This window comes from Lepidochelys kempii, chromosome 17 (genome assembly GCF_965140285.1).
Source record: "Lepidochelys kempii isolate rLepKem1 chromosome 17, rLepKem1.hap1, whole genome shotgun sequence".
NCBI classification, from domain to species: Eukaryota; Metazoa; Chordata; order Testudines; family Cheloniidae; genus Lepidochelys; species Lepidochelys kempii.
In genome coordinates this window covers 7,893,919-7,915,635 of record NC_136396.1, presented here as the reverse complement: position 1 = coordinate 7,915,635, position 21,717 = coordinate 7,893,919, and the positions used below count along the sequence as shown (strand labels likewise).

The window sequence follows — 21,717 nt, the reverse complement described above, 5'->3', positions numbered from 1 at the left end:
GTTAGTGGTAAGAAATGTACGTGAAGACAGGTGGCCTGAAAATCTGTGCTATTTCAAAACTCAAATGCCTACAATTTATTACGGCTTATAAACATGTCTAGGAAAAATGGTATACAAGTTTGAAAGCTTTCTGATTCCTGATCTGAGATTAGTTGCAAAATCCTAAAGTTGTTTCAAAGGTAGAGCAAGCTGTTCAGATTTTTGGTACTTTAAACTTTTTATCATTGCACTTAGAACATTTTCTTTGAGGATGTGTTTGTTAAATTCTGTGCATTTTAAAAAAAGGAAAACTCCTAAACTTGTGTATTAAGCAGCACTGGGAATCTATCGTTTGGTATTTTGGTCCTGCTCCTGTGTGGCCAACAGGAGTTCTGCATGTTGCTCTATTGGCCCCTTTATTTTTTCCTGCTGTACAGTTGAGGCCTGATCCAGCAAAGCAATTAAGCATGTGCTTGACTTCAGTGGGACTATTCACATGCTTAAAGTAAGCATGTGCTTAAGTGATTTGCTGATTCAGGGCCCCTGAAGTGGCACAAGTATAAAATCAGACACTTACTTTAGCAAATACCTTCCTGAACATTTGGGTGAATGAAAGAGAATGGTATTAAACACTTTCCTTGTCATGGATGTGACCAGTTGATACCCAGCAGTAAGGTATCTCTTTAGAGCCAATGTATAATCCATACCATATAATGTAGTGGGGTAAAAGACAGAGTGGCTTTGGAAACTTGATCCCTGAATGAATTCTGATTATTCTGCAGCAGACCATCATGAAGAAGTGAAAAGTTTGTATAAAAAGATTTACCGGGAATTCGTTACCGAATAGGGAAAAACAGATCCCAGTTGATAGTGGGAGCATACATAGCTAGTTTTCATAGGACTCACTTCATTCATAGCGTGAGTGGCTTTTTCTACCAACCCTCTCTTTGAGGTAACAAGTCCCGACAAAAGATTAAATACCTTTTTGATAGCTGTATTAACTACCATGGGGATAGGCTTTTAGGGCCCAATTTGTTCCCATTAAATTCTGTGGGAAATGTGATCCTGACTCTGTGGGTTGGTCTACAGTGGTGGGCAACCCGTGGCCCATTAGGGTAATCTGATTGTGGGCCACGAGACATTTTGCTGATGTTGACCATCCGTGGGCATGGCCCCACACAGCTCCCAGTGGCCGCGGTGCACCGTTCCAGGCCTATGGGAGCTGCGAGAAGCTAGCACGTCCCTGTGGCCCACCGCTTCCTGCAGCTCCCACTGGCTGGGTATGGCGAACTGCAGGGGGCTGTGCCTGCGGACGGTCAACATCAGCAAAGTATCTCGCGGCCCGCAATCAGATTACCCTGATGGGCCACATGCGGCCCATGGGCCGCAGGTTACCCACCACTGGTCTACACAGTGCTTTAGCAGGCACCAGTGGAGTGTAAATTTTCACATGTTGAACACTAACTGGCCCATGTGGATCCTTCTGGTATGCACTAAAAGCTTGGAGTACTGTTTAAACCAGGGCTACATTAATGCACACTAGGAAAGTTCTTGTGCTTGCCAGCCGGGTCCACACAGGCCAGTTAGTGCGAACTAAAATTTACATCCCCTCTAGCGTGGACTAATGCAGCATGTAGACAACCCCTTGTGTACAGGATCAGACCCTTGGCGGATAATGTTGATCAGTTAAGATTAACCGTTCTTTCGCTAAATGGAAGTCTGTTATGTAGTTTTTTCCTCTTATTTCATTCCAGTCTGTTCCTATCGCCCTTATTAATATAAGAAATTGGCCCTTCTTTATGAGCAGTATCATCACCGGGGTGCATCTCATCACTTGCAGAGCACATAGTGGTGGTGCTTATTATATCAATCACAGTGTCTGATCAAAACAGCTTCTGTTTGTCTTGGCTCTTCCTGCCTTTTCATTGTCCCCTTGCCTTAAAAAGGGTGCATTCCATAGCCAGTTGTTTGAATTATTCAGCAGTCCTGCTTTCAGGCAGTCAAAACCAATCAAAGCGACAGGGTGGAAGTTGTGTTGAACTTAATGCAAAGAGGTTTTGTTGCTGAGGAATTGGTCAAATTAGAAAGAGGACCAGATTTATCATTGATTGAATTAAGTGGAAGGCACTGAAATAAGACTGTGTTTAGCATATGAAAGCAAGTGTGAGCATGTGTGAGACCCTGGGTCCCAATACTGCATTCTAGAGAAGTCACTATACCTTCTGTGGGAGCTTGAGATAGTGTAAAGTGGGATGGAAGTGCTTGTAAGCTTACTGAAAAGATTTGAAAAAGGGGGTGGGGTTGGGAGTCTGATTACTGAAGCCAAGAGTATAGCAAGTGTCTAATTTAAAGATGTTTGTTTTTTTTAAAAAAAAGATAGAACAAATATATTTCAATACATGTTTTTGATGGTGTTTGTAAAGATTTACTAAACCTTTCAAATGCCATAACCAAGAATTATTCTTGTGTTTATCTGTGAACGTTTCATCTGTAACACATAGCATAGGTACAGGAGAAAAATGCCTTTGGCATCGCATAGTCATAATTCAGTTGTAAGCTCAATTCTTTTTCTCTTAAGAAATATTTTTTTAAAAGGGAATAATGATATTTCTTAACCCTTGGCTGCTGCTTCGTCTCAAGTGGGTCCAGGTAGAACACAGTTGTGTTACTAAGGGTACCACGTGCACGTCCTAGTTCCAGTGATTTTGGTGACTGGGTAAAGGTAGCAGAACAGGTTTACCACCCCAGTAGTGAAAGGGTTAATTTGACCGCAGTCTAGTTCTACTGTATTGTGTACATTTCAGCATTTCAAACAATTACAAAACAAATAAAAAACCTTACCTTGTTCCCTTCTCATCCAATCCACTAATAAAGCTCTGCTTGAATTGCCATTTAGAATGTCCTTTTCCTCCAACCTCAATCATTACGGGATGGTCCATGTAGCAAGTGTGAGTGATGTGCTGCTGGACAACTCATTCACCCCACCGTGCCAGCGGATGGGCGGAATGGTCTCCTTCCGGACTTTTGAAGAGTTTGTCAGGTAAGGATATGGGTACTGATTTCTCTGTGTGTGCGTTTGCCAGGATAGTTTTGGGGGCGGTTAAATGGGATCGGTCATAGTCTTTATCTGTTTTTAGTACGACACTCAAAGCTTTCATAGAAGTTCCAAAATTGCCAAGTGTTTGGGTTCCCCACCCCTAGTTGTCTGGCTGGAATAACTGGAAGTTCCAAAATACTACAAGAACTGATTGCCTCTGACCAAAATTTTGCATTTTTGCAGAGTCAAGGTTCCCATAAGCATCTGAACTTTTAAATGCTTATTGGAATTGAGCCCTTCTTCCCAACATTGGGTGTATGTCTTTGTGCACACACATATGTCTGGTCTTAAACCTTCTGGACTTACGCAAAAGATTGGAAAGCCCCCACAAGCAGAGCCAATGAATTTTCAACAACACTCACCCCAACACCCAGCAGAAATCTTACATCTGCGTGCTCCCCATGACGGGGGTGGAAGAATCATAGTCTCTTCTTGTGGGGGCGTTGCACCACCATTTCATCTGTGCAGTCAGGATGTTTTGGCCCCCATGTATTATGAAACAAACAAAGAAAAAGCCCAGATTCTGAGCCAAGAGCAGAAGAAGCCACCTGTGACGTGATGAGTGAAATGTCAGGAGAAATGAAACAGAACACTAGAATAAACCGCACAAGAGATGATACATCTTTTGATTAAATGCATTCAGTATCTATCTCTTGATGTATACTGATGCATTACCCCAGGGAGAGGGGCAATTACATTGGGCTGTCAGGGCTCTCATCTCAGGCTTTCCTCTGTAACCTCAAGAATGATGATATGGACACTAGCAGCTTATATATTAAAAAATATAGCTAGCTCGCTTGCTTGCTTTCGTTGAAGTTTAAATCAAGTCCACCTCCTGACTTTTAGCTCTCGTACTGGACAATGTTTCCATTTAGTCAGCTCTGAAGTCTGCAGAGGAGAGGAATGACTTTTTCTCCATCCCATGAAGATGGTATTGGTAGGGTGACTGAGTGTGCTTTTGGTGCCGTTGGGTTGTGAGTAGTTTATTTATGACTAGCATTTCTTGGACGTGTTTCAGAATCTTTGATGAAGTGATGGGTTGCTTCTGTGACTCGCCTCCCCAAAGCCCAACCTTTCCTGAAGCTGGCCACACTTCCTTGTATGATGAGGATAAGGTACGGTATTTCCTTCTTCCCAGGTTCCTTGCATGTTACAGGGATAGAAAGTGCGTTTTTCCATGGTGATTGCACACTCTGGACTAAACCTGTTTTGCTGACTTCGGTGGAAGTTTTGTTCACGTTGGTGGGAGTAGGAGTAGTATCTAGTTTGTTTTTCTGCTGTAGGGGGTTCAGAACAACTTGAATCATTGGGCTTTTTCCTTCGTCCATTCTAACCATGGGGCAGATTTTTTTTCTTGGTTACGTCAGAGTAAATCCAGAATCACTTCTTTAAAGTCAGTGGAGTGACTCTGGATTTACAGTGGTGTGACAGAGCATTTGGCCCCATGGCAGTGGAACCTGGCCTTGTACGGGTATAGGAAGGTTAAGTCAGAGTATTTGAACCCTTTCTTGTGGTATGAACTTCATTAGTATTCTGCTTCACCCCCATTTAGGACACCACTGTGGCATTTAGTTTTTCATATCCTGTTCTCTTCCCTCTGTTCCGCTTTCTGTGCGGACTCTGGGGAGGAAAGGTGAGAGGAGTCCCCGGGTTTTCAAACTGGCGTAGAGAAAGGGTTCAGAGGAAACAGCTGGTTGGTAATGGTTAGTGATGCAAGAGGCACTCTCCTTAGAGGGACAGGCAGCTGCTCCACAGTACCTGTAGCAGACTGGAAGCTCTGATATGGAGCATATCATTACAAGGGTTGGTTTCAAATCAGTCCATTGTTCCTGATGTCTGTTTGTAGGGTAGATAATATGGGACAAGGATTTATCTCTGCCATAACTACTTCCTTACATGCTCTTTCCTCCCCCCACACCCGTGCCGTCCACACCTAACCAAGTATAGTTTTCTGTTGATCAGTATCCAGTTTGTGAGAGTTTAATTGCAAGTTCTTGAATATTAAGCGTGTTACTTTTCATGGCTCGGTTTTAGCTGAGCTACCATAATATCCTATTGCACTGTAGCCATGAAGACATGCTGCTTCGTTTCCATGCAGTGAACTTTGCTCCCCTTTTTAATTTTATGGCCTCCCTTGGTGCTAAAATTCTCCATATGTCCTACAAAGACACTGTAGTAATGCTACATACATACAAAGGACCTTATTCTGCATTCCTTGTGCCCCCAAAATCCATTTGAAACCAGTGTTATCTGCCAAAGCAGTTTAGTGTGCATGAGCCTTGAGGAGAACTTCAAAATGAAGCTCCAGCCTGCTGTGGGTGGACATTTAAATATCCCATAGTAGTCTTTGTAAGGGCAGGGGTTTCCATAGTTTTTCTAGATTAAGAATTCCCCTTCCTGTACTTTGGTTCAGCATGCCAGCCTCTTCCCCAGAGCTAGCTGCATTTATTGGTGGTGTATATGTACTTGGGGATCCCCTCAGATAGAGAGGTTATATAAATATAACGTTCCTCTTCTTGTTGTTGTTAATAATTTATTTATTAGGCTTGCTTTCTTTAAATTACAGAGTGCCCGAGAGGAGCCCATTCACATACTGAACATTGCCATTAAGACCGACTGTGACATTGATGATGATGGGTTGGCGGCCATGTTCAGGGACTTCACACAAAGAAAGGTGAATAGCAGTTTAGAGTGAACCTACTCGCCAGTATTATTGTGACCCACTAGGGAGACATTTTCCCTTGGGAAGAAGTCTGCATTTCCCAGGTATCTTGCAAAATAAATATATAAACGGAACAGTTAAATCCTTAACTTATCTAATCTAAAACAGTATTATTTCTCTAATTGGATGTAGCTACAGTTTCCTGGAGCCTCTGGGGAAGGAACTGAACAACAGAGCACCCTTTGTGTTGCCTTATGGTGTATCCTAATCCATCAGCTAAAGAGTCTTGCATTTACCCAACAAAAACCAAAAAGAAACTTATAGTTTTAAATGAGTCAGGTGAAGTGTTGATATTTATCTGGGGTCTGAAGGAGCAAGATACAATGACAGTTATTTGACGCAGTTCAGGTTGACATAGGGAAGGACAGTGTAACAGAAATGTCTGAGATGACCTCAAATAAATGGTGCATGTGTCATGACATTCTAAATCTTATCGAAATCTGTAGCTTTTGTTGGCATAATATCTACATCTCCATTGTTTTGTTTCTTTGGCACTACCTGATCAGTAAATTTGGCTTCTCCCTTCCGAGAGCAGGGGGTGCCCTTTAACTTTTAGCGAGGAACCAGATTCTACACTTGTGGTCACTCCTGAGCTAACATTAGTTAGCAGCTGCATCTCTGTATTCTGCCCTTGAGTGGACCTTAGCTTCCCCTTTGCCCGACCTGGAAAACCCCTCTCCTGTCTTCCCAGGTGAATATCCCATCATGCATGGAGATCCTGCTAAATCCATGATGGCACTGAAGTGGCCTTGGGAGGGATTGTGAGGAGTGCAATCTCTAACTCCTGCTCCCTACTGGGAGATGGCAAAGGGGCTGCAAAAATAAGTCAGGTGTTTCCTGTGAGATGTATGATGTGTGTTTCAGAGTAGCAGCCGTGTTAGTCTGTATTCGCAAAAGGAAAAGGAGGACTTGTGGCACCTTAGAGACTAACCAATTTATTTGAGCATAATGTGTGTGTGATTTTTGAGGTTAGAGCCATTAGGTATGATCAAACACTCTTCTACTGTGCACAATACAACTGTCCTGTCCATACAGAAAGACTAGTGAACTGGAAGCTTATAAGAAACCCTGTGCTTGTCCAGTCCAATTCAGAATTTAACTGTCTCTTTTAAAAAGTAAAGCAAAACTAGTTTTGTTTTTCATTTGCATGATTGTGCTCCAGGCGTTTTATGGAAGGAAAAAAGAAAAGAAATTAAAAAAAAAAACACATTAAACTATCATATAGGTTGATCCAAATTGTCCAAATAATCTTCCAGTCCCAGCATGTTGTGTGTGGTTTTTTTTAATAGAAATTAGGATCATATATTTGTAAATGACTTGTGGAGGAGATTGAGGCAGTCAGTTTAAATGGAGTTTCTCCAGGTACTGTTGCCTAATCGCTCGGTAATAGCTGTGGACTTGCTGTGAGACCTACATTATTACAATGTAATCAGAATCCTGTTGCTATGCTGTTATTGTCTGCCACTTGTGGAATTTTAAAAGCAATAACAATTTTTGCTTTGTAAATCATGGCATTATTAAAGTTATTTTCTTCCTTTGCCAGGAATGTAGTCCCTGATGCTCGTTTTCGAAGGGCTTAACCTTAGTAAAACATTTCAGTCCAAGCCACAAGGGGTGGGTTTGTTCTTGGCCATGCTGAGGCTCTTTCCCTTTTCACTCTCCTTTTTTGTTTTTAAATTCGAAAAAGAGGGTGGGGAGAGAAAGTAGAAACAGGAGAAAAATGACAGAGAGATCTAAACTTGTTTAAAAGGGACAGTGGGCATAAACATCATGGGAAGCATTCATCTGCAGCGTGGCTCCATTCAGCTCAGTAAAGTTACACTAAGGATAGATTTGGGCCAGTCTATTTTTTTTAAAAAAAGCCTTTATTTTCTGCTCCTGCCATACTGAATCCTTTGTCTTCTGTTCCTTGTTATGTCGTCTTATCTTTTTCCATGTAACCCTGTATGGCCCCAATTCAGGAAACCATCCCTTTTCAGGACAGCACTTACTTCAGTGGGGCTTTAAGCATGTACTTATCAGACTTTAAGCACGTGCTTAAGTGATTTCCTGAATCAGGAGCCAGTAAAAGAAGTGCCCTCCCATGCACCAAGCTTCCTCATTCTCCTTGCTTCCTCAGAAACTGAAGTCTGTTGGCTGCCTTCCTCTGCTGTTTGTCCATTGTCTAGCACAATGGGTCCATGACCTCTAGATACTACCCCGATAGAAATAATTAATAATATGTGTGTCCCCACCACTGCCTATGCCAACATTATAAAATATGAACACTTTAGATATGTTAAAATATTTCCAAGCCCAGGAGCCTAAACAATCCAAACAGGATGATTTTGTGTCTTTCTCTTCTTCCCACTCACAATGGAATCTTATACCATCTAAATTAAGGCCCCATCCTTCAAACCCGAGTAGTCTTTCCTGAGGTGAATCACTCCACTGATTATTTGCATGAGTAAGTGCTACCCTTCTGAGCAAGGGTTCGTAGGCCTGGACCTGTCGCAGCCGAAGCCTTTAGGGCAGGGTACTGTTGTTTTTTGTTTGTTTGTTTGTTTATCATAGCACCTTGGAGCCCCAGCCACGGACCAGGAACCCATAGTGCTAGGTGCTGTACGAACCCAAAACAAAGCCAGCACTTTTGGGCTGTCTCAAAGAGCTTACTATGTTTTTTTATATCTGAACATGCCATGCAAGTCCATGGCACTGTATTTAATCATGAATACTCATGCCACTTTAGATTGTTGTAATGTGGTTTTCCTGACCAATGCAGAAAGTTTCCCCTACCTCCTGAGACCGGTGTTGTAGGTTAATTCCTCTGGATTTGCAAGCTCAGTTTTAACCTTGGCCAAGAAGACTGCTTGAACCCCATATTATTATGATTATTTTTATTACCATAAAGTCTAGGACCCCAAGTCATGGACCAGAACCCCACTGTACTAGGTGCTGTACAAACACTGAACAAAAAGATGGTCCCTTCCCCCCAAAAGTTTATGATCTAAGTAACCCCTCTGCTGGTAAGAGTGTTTCCTGAACAATTAATTCCCTGCTGAGATAGATAAGAAGTTTCCCAGATGGTGCCAAATGTGGTTGTTATATGGATTCTTCTCCATTCAGAAGGGACTGAGACTATTGCATTTGCTCACAGGTGCTGCTAAGCAACCATCTGATAAGAACTTTCAGTCACCACCAAGCTGGGCTGGATTGTGAGTCTGCAGTTTAGAGGCAGGAAGCTTTCTCACCCATTACCAGTCCTTAGAAGATGTCATCCAGATTTGAGTCTTATGTTTCTTTTCTGTTAAACCAGTTCTCCTGTTTGCTGTCCTTCCCTTTTACAGAAATCAGTCCTGATTGATCATGGGATTCGAAGGCTGACGTTCCTTGTAGCACAAAAGGTATTTTGACATCTCCCCTGATGCCTGGAAGCTTTTTATTTGTAGTTCATAATGAAATTATAATCTTAATATTTTTCAGATTAAAAATTGCATTTACTAGCGTTTTAGTTCTGCTTTTTGTTGCCTTCATTCTCTAAAACTGAGACTGTTTCAGTGAATTCGCTTAAGAAAATTAATTGACAATTACAAAAAAAAATCTGTCACTTGTAATCTTGTCTTAATTTATTTTTGATTTTAGTACTAATTACTAGCTTTCTTCTGCTCTTCCTCCCCCTCCCCCTCTCCGTTTCATTTGTAAGGATTTCAGGAAACAGGTCAACTATGAGGTGGATCAAAGATTTCATGTAAGTAAAAAGAAAAAAAAATCAAGATAATTTTGCCTTCAACTCCTCTTTTCAGTTCATGGAAATAAAGTGATTCTAGTCATTACGAATGAGTAAGGAGAAGAAGATTTGACTCTTTAGTTAGCTATTTAAATCCAACCCCATGGTCCTGACTGATTAGTTGGCATGTGCTCAATGCTTAGGCACGTGACTAACTTTACATAGGTATTTAGGCATGTTACTAACTTTAAGCACGTGAGTAATTCTATTGACTTCAAGGGGGCTACTCTCATGCTTATTATACTTAGTAATTTATACACCTGGCTGAATATGTACCCATATAATCTAGGTTGGCCTTAGTTATTCTAATGTTCTTTTACAACATAAAAATATTATATATATTATTCAAGGGTCTCCCAGCTCCTTACCACTAGCTTCAATTGCTAGAGCCAGTGAATTTAAATATAGAAATTCACTGGCTCTAGCAATAAATCAGTGAATTCTAGTACGTTTAAGAGAGACCAGCACACACGCACTTTGAAAGGATAGGATTTAGTCATATAAAATAATACTTGCACGTCTAGGGGCTGATTGTGGGTCCAATCCAATTCCAGCTGAAGTCAGTGTAAATTTTGCCATTGACTTAATGGGAGTTGGACTGGGCCCTTACACACCAAACGCAAAGAGGCAGACCCTCCTCTTGCACTATGACCATTTACACCAGCTGAGGATTTGCCCTAGGATCTGGGTGCACATTTAAAAAAACAGAGCCCCTCATATAAAAGAGGCATTGCTGAGGCAGTGTCCAATTCCCATAACTATCACAGTTTCTGATGAATTTTAATTTCCCCCAAAAGCTTTAAACAAAGGGCAGCTTCTATTAAAACAAAACCAAACAACCCCTAAAGAGTCAGCTACAGAAGAAAGCAATATTTATTATCTGTCTAAGGCTACTAGTTCCCGGCACGTACAACTAGTAAAAGTTCAGCCAGTTTGTGAGTTATCAGCTTAAATGGGCAGGAGTGTGGGCAGTGAATGGAAAGATGTGTGCATTGAGAGACACCTTCAGACAGTGCTTCACCCTTACATTGTGCATCTCTGAATGGGTGAATGCGTTCTTGTTATCTAGGTTTCAGTTAATAAATATTGTAATTAGAGTTACAGGCATGTCACTGTTTTCTTTTTTCCCTATTCCAAGGTAAAATGACAGCTGAATGCCAACTTTTACTTAGTCCCAGGGCTTGATACAAGCAGGAAAGCAGGGTAAGACTTTGGTAAAATGCCAGAGAAAGGCAGGGAAAGGTACCAGTCGCACTCTAGTTATAGTGCTGAGAGTTGAGAGGTTTGCTAATCGTCAAAGGACATTTAGCCCTTATTGTGTGGTCGCATGTATGCCTGCCCTGTAGTTACTGTTTGTGTGAAAAGACTTCTGAAGACCAGTCTCTTGATAATCTCATCTCTTGATAATCAACAGTGATGCATGCAGCCCCCCTCTTCCAATGTATGGAATCCCCGCGCTTTCCCAAATGCACTACACAGTATTCTCTATGAGCAGGTGGGAGCTATGCAGTTTGGGCTGAGTACAACACTGTGGGCTATATAATAGCATATAGAAGAGAGACACTCGGAGAGCAGGGCATTGTGAAGAGATCTAATGGAGTCTAAGACAGGGGTTCTCAACCTTTTTCCTTTCTGAGGCCCCCACAACGTGCTGTCAAAACTCCCTGGCCCAGCTGTGCGACAACAGCTCTTTCTCTGCATATAAAAGCCAGGGCCCGCATATGGGGGTAGTAAACAAGGCAATTGCCCTGGGCCCCACACCACAGGGGGCATTGCGAAGCTAAGTTGCTCAGGCTTTGACTTCAGCCTCAGGTGCTGGGGTTCAGTGCCCCATGCTGCAGTCCCATGTGGTGGGGCTTCGGCTTTCTGGCCTGGGTTCTAGTGAGTCGAATGCTGGACATGCTTGGCGGACCCCCTGAAACCTGCTTGTGGTCCCCTAGGGGGCCCCGGACCCCTGGTTGAGAACCACTGGTCTAAGGAACCCAGCCCTGCTAAGCATTAGTGAAGTATTTGGAAAATATTTGAGTTCTTATCTAAACAGATCCTGGGAACCTTTTGAGGTTTGCCCCTCACTGGTTCTGAATGAGTCCTGTGAACACTATCCCACACTTTTACCTCTATGTAACGAGTGGAAGGTGAATAGGCAAAGACACCATTGCAGCCTCTTCCATGCTAGTGGAAACAAGCCCTTCTCCCGCGCTCTCTCTCTCATGAACATTGACTCAGCTTTATTCGCAAGGTTATATTTGATTGAATGCAGCCATACTGCCCCAGGGCTATGATCTTGCAAGCTAAGCAGAATCCAGTTTGGTCAGTATTTAGATGGGTGACTTACAGTGAAAACCCATTCTAGTGTAGCAAGTGTCATCTGTGATTTCAACCACTGTTGTGCCATTGTTTGAATAAGTCAGAAATCCAATGTCCTGATTATCTCTGATCTTTAAAAATCTCATAGCCTTTTTTGAAGAACGGAGTCTTGTTAACATAACTGTCAGTTTCACCTGTCTGAATTCCTTGGTAGTTAAAATCAGACACGATCGGATTCACACTCTGTTCTGATCTGCTGTGTAGCGCTGTGAGTTATTAAAAGCCTGCCACTGTCTAACCTAGAGGAGGCAGCAGAGCTTGTGATCAGTTTGAAAAGTTTGCAGAGTTTGGGCTCTTTTTGTATGAGAGATGCTGCATAAATGTCTGTCTTCATTATTGTCTCCTATTCTGTTTAGTTTGTTACTGGACCAACTATCAACTTACCCAGGGCTTGGCTTGGGGTTGTTTTTGTTTTAATTACAGTCTATATAATTAGTTCTCAGCATGTTGAGGTAATAGAGAGTAGCTCCAGCAAGCTTCCAATTTCCTCATCTCATTAGGTTTTTAACGCGATTATTAGTATAATAATCAGCTATGATGATTTCTGTTTGTAGCTTTTTGCATTCTCTGATTTGCAGGGTGTCTTGATTGGCTAATTTAGGCAAATTATTTTGATTGTCTTGATGATGGTTGGTTGATTAGAACACAGCAGGGGTATAATTCCTCTTCCTAGGAAACGGAGCACTCTTTTGGTTTTTGGTACCAGAGCACTGAGGATTTTCGTGTGTGTGCACATTTAATTATTATATTTGCCCACAACACTAGTCAAATGTCTCGAAAGCAATTACATTAGTGATAGAATGAGCATGGATGATGTTAGGAGAAATTGGCAGCATGCAGAGGGGGCAGGTGGGAGGGATTTGGGAGGATATTGAGGCAATGTGGAAGTCTCAACTCTGTTTCCTTATATGCTGTATTAGGAGATTGCTGAACCTCCTGGGTACAAGTAGTAGTGTCCATAATCCCAAGGACAGGATTCTTCATGGTAAAACTTCTGTAGCGCTAGAGGCGACTACTATGGAAGAGCCAAATGCAAATTACTGGGCTCAGTACAGGAGTAATTGGATGAAATTCTATGCCCTGTGTCATGCAGGCAGACAGACTTGATGATCTAATGGTCCTTTCTGGCCTCAAAATCTATGAATCCATTGCCCATGTCTCCTGATTGAACTTCGTCTCTCCCTGTCATTGTGCTGTAGTTGTTGAACTGAGGCAGCATGACGTTGTTTTTCTTTCCTCTTGATATCTAAAATGTGCTTGTGATTCAAAGAATCAGGGTGGGACTCCATATTTATTCTCTCTGTGCCTCCAGGTCAAATTTCATCATTTTTTGGAGTCAAAAAGCCCATTTTTGTAATTATGCAGCTCTACAGGCTTCACCTGGGGTCAGGGCAGGCTGCCACTGACATCACTGTTAGTAATGGAGAGCTTGAAGCTGTTCTCACTTACATTGGTTCAAAGCATACTCTGAAGTCAATGGAATTATGACCGTATAAAGTTTAAGTGACTGCAAAATCTGGCCCAAACTCTTCTTATTTCTTGTCCAGAATGGAGTCAGCTCACTCTTCTGTAGCGGCACTGGCTTTGCAGAGTGAACAGTATTAAAAACTAAAAACCAGCCCTTGCTTTTATCAGTAAAGTGAGCATGTGTCTTGGAAGACGTATAGGATTCAATCCAGCAAAGCACGTAAACATGTGTTTAACTTTTAGCATGTACGTAATCCCATTGAAGTGAGTGGGATTACTCGTGCTTATAGTTAAGCACATGCTTAAGGACTTCACTGGGTTGGCTCTGTAGGGAGTAGATATGAGGATGCCATCTTTACATAGTCTTTTTCCAATTATAACTGTGTTTTAAAGAGCAATACAGAAAGTCTTTCTCATTAGCACTTCCAGTGTCTATCATTTCATTTTACAGCATGTCCTCAATTCTCAGAACATGGTGGAACCACCAAAACCTATTAATAATACAAAAATGAATTCCGCATAGGAGTCAACAGCAAGCACTTTAATGAAGGATGATAACCAAAATTATGATCATTGTAGTGAATTGAAAGCTAAAGTAAAAGCAAAACTTCAAACAGCACAAACTGTGGTAATGGTTACTTATTTGAGCATTTCAAATGTGTGAGCAGTTCTATTCAAAGCCCTAGCTTATTAGGAGCCAAAAGTTGTGCTGTATGGTGTTAGAAAGGTAATTTTTTCTAGATTTGCAATAAGGCCTAGGACTTGACCTATGACCTTGGTACAGATTATCTCCATACATGTAACAGAGAGGCAAATAAACATATAGTATATCTTGTAGACTTTCTAGACTCTGAGGTTAAAGTCAATTATTAGAACTCATGAATTTCTCAAAATTCATTAAAACTATTCCTTGGGTGGGGAACTGCATGAGCAGTGTTAGGAATATGAGGAATTCTCTGGGGAAGGGACTGTATTTTTTGTTCTGTGTTTGTGCAGCAGCCTGGCACAATAGAGTTGTGGTCTGTGACTTGGACTCCTAGGCACTACTGCAACAGTAATAATAAATAATGAGAGAAACCAGCAAGAGTTCTTCTGTCTCCACCCCCATCCCCTCCTGGCTAGCTAGAATCTGTTTTAAGACCCAATATTAGACAAAAATATCAAGAACCATCTACTGCAATAGTAAAATAAACTACATTGATTTATCGTGCCCCTACAACCACTTCAATAGGATTTTTATCTTCCCACCATCCTTATTTACAAAATAAAAATGTAATGCAATGCTAGCTCTTGCTGTGATAGATTGTAATGGCAGTGATTTTCCCCTGCTTCACTGCCACACCGAGTCCCTTCTCTCAATAGCCCATAGGCTGAACAGATGGTGTGCAATGCTTTTGAAGGACTGATATCATCATTTTTATTTCCAAACAGAGGGAATTCCCTAAATTTTTCACATTCCGTGCCAGGGATAAGGTAAGTTGTACAGTTATCAATGCTTTTCTCTCTCTCCATTTTAAACAGATATTTTTTCCCTTCTCCTACAACCATTCCAAACCTCTCTAAAAGAGGAGAGTGTCCATCTTTTCAAAACCTCATTGGGCAATTCTGAACATACTCCTCCCCCATTTATCCAGGCACTCACTATGTTGACAGCTGAGGCCAATGGGAGTTATTGGGTCCTTAGTCATTTTGAAATCAGATCACTTATTTAGGTGTCTAACTATGAATTTAGAAGCCTAACTTTAGGCTCCTGTTTTTGAAAATCTTAGCCATAGTGATGCAAAATTACTAAAATGACTCCACTGATAAATTTCATGTCATCCCACTGATTGCACTTGCCTGCACATTCCATGACATGCTGTCTAGTCCAAGGCAGTGCTTGTTCTGAGAACCATAGCTGTAGAAACAGAGTATGCTTCAGGGAAGGCGGCAACTTGGGGTGTTGTCGATAGAAGGATCTTCCCCTTTTCCAAAAAGAAGGCATCTTACCCAAAGTGGAAAGCATGAGAATTGCTGTGCTTTGGTTTTTGTTCTACTCTCAACGTGCAGACAGTTTCAATACGCACCTCTTAACACTAATGGCTCTGGTGCATCAGACCTAAAGTTGTATGGCAGCTTCATTGAATTTTTAGCTTTCTAATTAATTAAATATGAAAAATCATAATAGGAACAGTGTGGTGTACCCGTTATTTATTTCTGTATTGACCTTTATTTATTTTACACTATCCTCAAATTTTCTGTTTTCGACATGCCCAAGATGTTTGTGGTGGTAACAAAGGGTTGATGCTGGAGGTTTGCACAGCTAGGTAGGGTTGGCTGGAGCATTTGGCATCTCTGAAGATGGGAGGCAGTTTGCGATTGTGGGATATCAATATTAGTTGAATGTTTCTGCTAAAATGATCAGGAGTGAAACAGTTCACCATGTTGACACTTGAGGTTTCAGAATTGGATCATTGAAATGAATGGGGCAGTTCACACCCTAAAGAATTGTTGTTTCAAGCCATCTGCAGACTCAGGAAGACACTGCTGCATCAGTTACACTCATTTCAAGATTTGCTTTGCAATCCTGAGGGCTAGAAACATGTTTTTTAATAAAAAACAAAACAAACATCCCCTGCGTCAGTCTCCCTCCTCTTCCCCCCCCCCCCAAAAAAAAACCCCAAAACAAAACAAAAAACCCAACCCCAACAACAACAAAAAAACTGAGTCTGGAGTACAATTTTGCAGTTAGGGATAGAATCTGTTGTAAATTCTATCACTGTAGAATGACAGAATACACGGGACCCTGCTATTATGACTGGCAACGCTAGCCATCACTAGTGTCTCAGGTCAGTAGATTTTTATACAGTTCTCTCCATCTTACCAGATCCAGCTTCTTACCTGACTTTTCCCTTTTTATTCCCTTTGTGCTCTTCTCTTTCCAGTTTGAAGAAGATAGGATCTACCGTCATCTGGAGCCAGCTCTGGCTTTCCAGTTAGAGCTGAACCGAATGCGAAACTTTGATCTCACCGCCATTCCGTGTGCCAACCACAAAATGCACCTGTACCTGGGAGCAGCTAAAGTTGAAGTGGGCACTGAGGTGACAGACTACAGGTTCTTCGTGAGGGCTATTATAAGGCATTCAGACCTGGTTACCAAGGTAGGTTTCCTGGTGTGGGAGGTCTATTTCCAAGGTTGTATGTGAAAAATATGTTGGAAGTTCGTGTGTGTGTAAACTCTAAACTCACTGCCTTCTACTGGATGGCATATTACAGCTTCTGACTCATGTCTGATAGCACCTAACATTTCAAGTGTCCAGGTTCAGACTGTAGGTGGAGTGTCAAATCCATAGTAACTCCACTGGAGTTACTCCAGATTTATGCTGGTGTAACGGAGAGCACAGTTTGACCAGATATCTGAACCAGGCACCATCATCAATGTCTTTGGAAGGAAGACTCGGGTATGCTGGAGAGTTGTACAGCGCACTGAAATGGATTTCACCTTTTTTCTGTGTCGGATTCTGCTATGGTCTTTTGCAGCCTAATGAACCTGTGTTTGGGGCTGAGGGAAGGCTAGCGGAAAGTAAATAACCTTTTGGCAATCTCCTGTAGGAGGCCTCCTTTGAGTATCTGCAGAATGAAGGGGAACGCTTGCTTTTGGAAGCCATGGATGAGCTGGAGGTGGCCTTTAATAACACCAATGTGCGCACTGACTGCAACCACATCTTCTTAAACTTTGTGCCTACTGTCATCATGGATCCATCTAAGGTACATGTCCTCCACTTCTCAGCTGCCTGTTACTCCTTGGATGAATCTCTCTGGAATGGAGTGTTCTGTAGGTCTTAAGTTAGAGTACCAGCCATCAAAGATTGTGTAATATACAAATTCCACCTGCTGTTTCGTAGGGAAAGCAGAGGAAATCTCTATTCTACACTGGAAGTGGTAATGGTGTGTGTGTGGGGGGTCATATTAGGTATTCTAATATTCTGGAGTAATTTTTCTTTTCTGTTGGAAACCATGTAAAAATTGAGACTCTGGGAAGAGCCAATAGTGAATATTGCTCCCAAGGAATATGAGATTGAATAACACTTAGGGGAATAATGGCATTGATTAGCCTAGATGGCGGGGACAGGTTTACAAGCCCTTTAATTAAAGTGGTCATAGGCACTTGCCCTAGTTTCCCAGAGACACTACAGGTCTCATTTTCAGAGGTGCTGAACATCACGGTGCCCAGGGACTTCAGCAGGAACGGAAATGTTCAGTAGTCTCCTAATCAGCCCGTGAGTTTGCAGCACTGACTGCCCCCGAACAGCCTTGGAAAAGAGGATTTTGGAGAGAATATTAGAAACTGCTTACAAATTGCCTTACTTTAATATGCGCTATTTACCAACAGGAATATATTATAAAGTTTAATAAAACAGCCCAGGAACAAGCTCAGAGTGGTAATTGCTTTGTTGATTTAAGGCACTCTACTGTACGTGCAATGAAACATGGTTATTGTGCATATAAATGTGACTTAACTGTTTACCACTCTGAGTGCTTTCGTGCATCTCATAATTCTCAGCTATGAGAAATGTTTGCAGTAGGTGAGAGAAGAAAATTCAATCGAGGGGACGCAGTGGGCCCACTGCACTGTGATATTGCTAGTGTGTAAAAGACTAACCTTTAGGCTCTCTGCCGTTCCCAAATTTTATTGGTTTATGTATTTTTAAAACACGGTTGTAAAGTGAGTTGGTGAAACATTAAGCTCCTGCGTCACCAGTGGTACATAGCCAGGGATTCCCAAACTGTGGTGTCTCTCGTTTTGATCCAGAGGGAGACTGGAAGCATGGTAAAATGACGCTCACCGCCTGCTTAGGGACTTTAGTGCTCTTGCTGAGTGGAAGCATCATTCCAGCCTCAGAAGGAGCTATCAGCGGGTGTAAGGTCTGTACTGCATTCTTGCTGCTCCTGCAGTATAGAGTATAAATGGAGGGGAGAGGAAAGAAAGGAAAGTGGTGGCAATTGAAGAGGTGGGCGGGAAGCCTTATTAGCCCACACTTAGGTTATCCTGAAATTCTGAATGCTGGCCTCAGGGAAATGAGCCATTCCCCATGTGTGGGTAGGGTCCAGCGTAGTAAGGAGGAATAATAAAGGGGTGGATATATCCACAGCAGAATGGCGGTGCAAACTCACTGTTCTCTGTGTACTAAGATTGAAGAGTCTGTGCGGAGCATGGTGATGCGCTATGGAAGCCGCCTTTGGAAGCTCCGCGTCCTCCAAGCAGAGCTGAAAATTAACATTCGCTTGACGCCAACTGGAAAGGCAATTCCCATCCGTCTCTTCCTGACCAACGAATCTGGCTATTACTTGGACATCAGCTTGTACAAGGAGGTGACGGACTCCAGGACAGCACAGGTACAGCTCGTGCAGGCCTGGAAGCGAGTACTACAGAATGTGGTCTTTGGGAGGGTTTTTGTTTGTTGATTTGTAAGCCTGATCCAAATACCGAAGTGATTTATTATTGTTTCAGTAAATAAAGAATTGTGATTCTAGAGAGAGGTAACATAGCTTTGTAATGACTCCTCAAATAGGCACGTGAGTGTGTAAAACACATAACTGTGTCATGCGGCGGTATGTAGTCTAGCCATTTGCATACAACTTGCTTTGTTCATGTAAACACCTCTTTTCCCTTATGGAAAAGTCCTTTGGAATTAGAAAATATCATCTTTGTATACACTATTGGAACTATCCTGTAGAATTTAATAGAAAATTATATCCCTGCTGTATGCTTATGCAGGATGGTTCAAGAAATCCATAGAAAGGATCTCGTTCTCTTCTGTAGGAACAATGAATAACTCCTAGGGGCCCATGTGAAATTTCTGGAGAACCTTACTGTAGTCATATTTATTAAACTGGATAGGACTTTAACATGAGGGTTGTGTACGTACTAATCTTTGTGTATGGCTTACTCGTATTCTACTAAGGCACTTAACTATTTATTAAAATGTGGATCTTGGAAATGAAAAATATTAAAATATAGAAATAAGTTTATATTCTGACTGCAGTAACATCTCTGCCATGTAGTAGTAGCAACAGAATAAAGCCTTTGGACAGTGTTTGTGTCGAATACAATGTGCTGAGTCACCATTTTTCCTTTTTCTAAATCTTTCCTGCAAGCTGCTTGGCCATGCAGTCTCTCCTGGTCTAGAGATCCTAGTATAGATAATGTTTACATGTTTTTGAACGGACCAGGGAAAAGAAAAGGACATTGTTAATCTGCAGTGGCTCAGCTTAAAATTTAAGTTTTGTTAGCCATTTGCCAATGTGACATTTCCTTTTGCATTCTGTTTCTGGTGAGATGGTCAGAAAAATATCCCCATAAGGCATGGATTTTCTTTTTTAAAATGTTACGTTGGGGGGAAGGGAGGAGAATCTTTTTGTAATTTTCACAATATTTGATGGTTTTTTTCAGAGTAAATTTAAATGTTTCAATCAAAACATTCTAGGGACAAGGGATGGTTTTAATTAACTTTCACAATAAATTTAAGGCAGATCTGTTCTTGTAAAACTAAGATGGCATCCTGAGATGTTAATGTTTTTGGTAAACGTTTGTTTGTTCTTAACTTTTTTTTTTTAATCTTTATCTAACAGAATTCTTTCAGATTTCGCCCTTGTATGGTTCTAAAGAGATTAAATTTAGATAGTGAATCCCTGGCTCCCCTTTTTCAGCCCAAGTAGGAACTCTGGTTTAAGCCAAGATCACACCCAAACAAGTTTCCCTGTTTTATTATAGCATTAGTGGCTTTGGCATCCCAAGAGGTTTGTTAGAAGAGTTCAGGATCCATTGCTGCATACAAGCAAGTGCACCTGGTGCTTGGATGCTATGATGACTGTAGTAGTGTTACCAGCAGGACAGTGGGGTGGGAGGAGGTATTGTTTCATATTCTCTGTGTATATATAAAGTCTGCTGCAGTTTCCACGGTATGCATCCGATGAAGTGAGCTGTAGCTCACGAAAGCTCATGCTCAAATAAATTGGTTAGTCTCTAAGGTGCCACAAGTCCTCCTTTTCTCTTTGTAGTAGTGTGGAAACCTAGATCGATAATTTACCTTTGGCTTCTCTGGTGAAGTCAGGAATGGAACCAGGTCTCCTGTTCCCCAGTCCTGTGCTCTACCCGCTAGAAACACTACTTCCTGAATGGCCCAATCCAACTCCCCATGAATCAACTAAAAGCCTCTCACTGACTCCAGTGGGAGTCAGATTGAGCCCCAAATACAGTAAAAGCCTCTTGATTACTGCACGATAGTAGGCACTTGTTTTCCTGATTAAATAGCTCTCCTGCCAAAGAAGCTATTTTTAAAAGACAAAACAACCCGTAAAGACTTAAGAATGATGTAAAATATTATATTGACAAAAACCACAAAAATCAATACTATTTACTGAATTCCATCTCTGTTTCAAAACTCTCTCCCCGCCGCCCCCACCCCACCCCCCCTTCTTCTTTTAATCTTTATCCAGCGACATCTGTATAAAGGAACTGGAGCTTGGAACATCAAATTTTATGATAATTCTGTTAAGAACAGCTTAATCATTTGGCTTCAGCCAAATGCGTCCCTATTAAGCAGGGCTTAGTCTAATGTTGTCCCAGTTAAGCAGCACTCCTTGCAGCTCAATATCATTAGTTGAAATGGATTTTCGTTTGGGATTTCCAATGGATCAATTCCTTTGGTGATGCCCCATCATAGTGGGCCCTCCCTATTTGAGTCCTGACTGAGTGGACTGTAAAGCACCATGAAGTATGGCAGCTGAAAACTCATGTCACTGCTCTGGGAGAATATTTTAAATGTGTAATATCAAAACTTCAAGCCAAATGACATATGGCAAGTCTTGAACTAGCTTCCACGATCAATCAGCAGAGAGATGAATGGTGTTTAGCTACTGTACTTACACTGTACTGTATTTATGCTATTCAGCAACATAAATAATAGCGATTCTCTCACTGCTGTCATGGGATATTCTCATACTCAGTCCACAGAGTCACGCTGTCAAAGGAGATGCTGGTGAATGCGAAATCACCAAAGTTATGGATGGTCAGTCTTCTCTGCATGCCGATTTATGGCCATGTACTCTTTCCTACCAGTGTGATATTGTTGTAATACGTCAGTGATGTACAGAGTTGTACAGTAAAGGCCCAGCCCTGCCTGAATAGGGTGGTAGTGGGTGTTGGAACAGGTCACTGTGAGATGTGTGGGCATTGCCATCTTTTGAGGGAACACAAGCAAGTCCATTCAAACTAGCATATCCTGTTGAAGTGTATTCAATAAAGTATGGATTCTGATGGGGACATCTCCCCTGAGC

General features: G+C 41.7%; 1 protein-coding gene across 14 annotated transcripts in view; it reads left to right on the top strand.

Moving 5' to 3' along the window:
• ACACA (acetyl-CoA carboxylase alpha) overlaps positions 1-21,717 on the top strand; it is a 184,971-nt gene that overhangs the window by 74,350 nt on the left and 88,904 nt on the right. For 8 of the 14 annotated variants that reach the window (XM_073316082.2, XM_073316076.2, XM_073316093.2 and 5 more), the window contains 9 exons: positions 2,876-3,019; positions 4,095-4,191; positions 5,643-5,750; positions 9,125-9,181; positions 9,481-9,525; positions 14,830-14,871; positions 16,323-16,538; positions 16,990-17,145; positions 18,571-18,774. In XM_073316082.2, the coding sequence (XP_073172183.1) occupies positions 2,876-3,019; positions 4,095-4,191; positions 5,643-5,750; positions 9,125-9,181; positions 9,481-9,525; positions 14,830-14,871; positions 16,323-16,538; positions 16,990-17,145; positions 18,571-18,774 (1,069 nt within the window). The other 6 variants (XM_073316080.2, XM_073316078.2, XM_073316077.2 and 3 more) reach the window with 5 other exon arrangements.